Here is a 1,905-nt window from a genome sequence, read left to right on the forward strand (position 1 = left end):
TTTGGTGATCATGATGACTATGTTGAAATTAACGTAATGATATGATGCGTGATTTCATTGCTTATACTGAGTGAAATGATTCGTAGTGGCAGAAAAACTTATATACTTTTGTAAGGGTAAAGAAGAAGAAAAGAGTGATGTTGATGTTAGTGATTGTAGTTTGACAATACTAAGTGCTTTTAATGATGAGGGTGGGCTGTTATACAAATCCTTGTTTTCATCAACACGGCCCACAACAGTGACCACATGAGCAACATCGCTTAGGAACGTCTGTGTGATGATGAAAAACGGGAGGCTCATAGAAGCCAATATGGGCGGGGTACTGTGTAGATTAATAGCAAGGGACAGCTGCCATTGTAACCACCATGAAAAAAAAATATCCATCACCACGCTATTTTACTTTAACATTAATTTATGTCTAAAAGCTATCCCCTTAATGAAGTAAAATAAAAACGCTAACATTTTGACAAACAATATCATGTTCGTCATTTTTTGCATTTGTACATGTAAGGTAACGTGAATATTTTTATGTGGAAGAAGCCGAAACAGATGACATTCTGATTCAATTAATGCTTAATACTACTTGGTAAAATGCATTTTTTCATAGGTGGGTTGCATTCCCAAAGGTTTGGGAAGCTCTGTTCCAGCCTATTGATGTATAATACTAAACAAATAACTGTAAATGGATGGTTCTTTCTGAATAATAAGTATGTAGGTAAATTGATGAATGGTATTGAGCAAAATATGTTATTGCTATATGAGTACTTATTTCTATACAAATGCTATTCAGACATTTCATACATTTTATAATAATCTAACATCTATAACCTCGCCGGCAAAATATGTATTGCAACCATTTTAAATTATCTTTTGCAGGCTCAGGGGTACCGATCATGTTTCATTTTAATTCCGGATGGCGCCGTAGGAGCCAACGTAAATACTTCATAGTCAGCAATGGAAAAGTTATACTCACCGAACAAGTTCCCAAATACAGCATTAGGTCCATCGTACGAATGGGGAAAATTTGAATAGGATTCCATACTCACATTGCAATTGTTCGATATGAGTAAATCAGCTCCGGCACCGAAAATGGGACCACAACTAGAAACAAAAGTCGTTACGAATATCAATAAATAAGCTCATATTTTTCCTTATTTTCAATCGACTCACTCTGGATGATAGCAAATTGCGTAGGGTTTCTTCACAATATCGAATTTCATCGGTGGATCGTTGTTGTAGTTCAAGGCAAACAGAAATGCCTTTTCCGAATGAATGTAACCTCCTTTTCGGTTCGTTTTGGCGAATGCCACGTCCGTGAATCCTCCGCTGATGGCGCCTTGTGTTCCCTACAAACAGATTCATAATTGATGAAAATAGATATTTAACAGAATTAATTCAAATTTTACCAAAGCTATGATAAACAACGGTGCGACTCCATCGCAGTGTCGGTGAAAAGCTGCAGCGGAAAAACCGTTGGTTGATGCACGATAGACCAGGCGCCAGGTTTGCTTCGGCGCACCGTAGAACCCATTGAGTGTGCCTTGCATGTGGATCTTATCGTTTTTCAGAATCGCCGAACCATGGAACAGGTTCAACATCAGTCTTGGTTGCAGGCGTTTGTCGTTTTCGGCCAATGGTCCAGTCGGAATAGGCACAGCAGAAGCAGGAAGTTTGTTGGAGTGCAGAGCCGCCCGACGATACCGTTCCAGGGAGAGCTCAATCGGAACGGCTCCCGTTGGTTCAACCTCCTCGGCAAACACTTGACTATCGATGAGAAACAATCGAACGTGGGAAATGACCGGCGCTAGCTGTTGGCAGACTCGTTGACGTTCTTCCTCGGTCCAGTGTGCAGTTGGTTGTGTCACTCCGGCTTGGTTTTTGGCCCAGGACAGAACACAACGCCAG

General features: G+C 40.5%; 1 protein-coding gene across 1 annotated transcript; it reads right to left on the reverse strand.

Annotated features, from left to right (window-relative positions):
• Window positions 1-716: 716 nt before the first annotated feature.
• Window positions 717-1,901, reverse strand: LOC134203534 (uncharacterized; the record flags this gene model as incomplete). Its single annotated transcript, XM_062678387.1, has 3 exons — window positions 717-1,101; window positions 1,171-1,346; window positions 1,407-1,901. Coding segments are annotated over 3 exons (894 nt in total), but the record flags the coding sequence as incomplete, so codon positions are not given.
• Between the last annotated feature and the right edge of the window lie 4 nt (window positions 1,902-1,905).

The sequence above is a fragment of the Armigeres subalbatus genome, unplaced genomic scaffold, assembly GCF_024139115.2.
Source record: "Armigeres subalbatus isolate Guangzhou_Male unplaced genomic scaffold, GZ_Asu_2 Contig1928, whole genome shotgun sequence".
NCBI lineage: Eukaryota > Metazoa > Arthropoda > Insecta > Diptera > Culicidae > Armigeres > Armigeres subalbatus.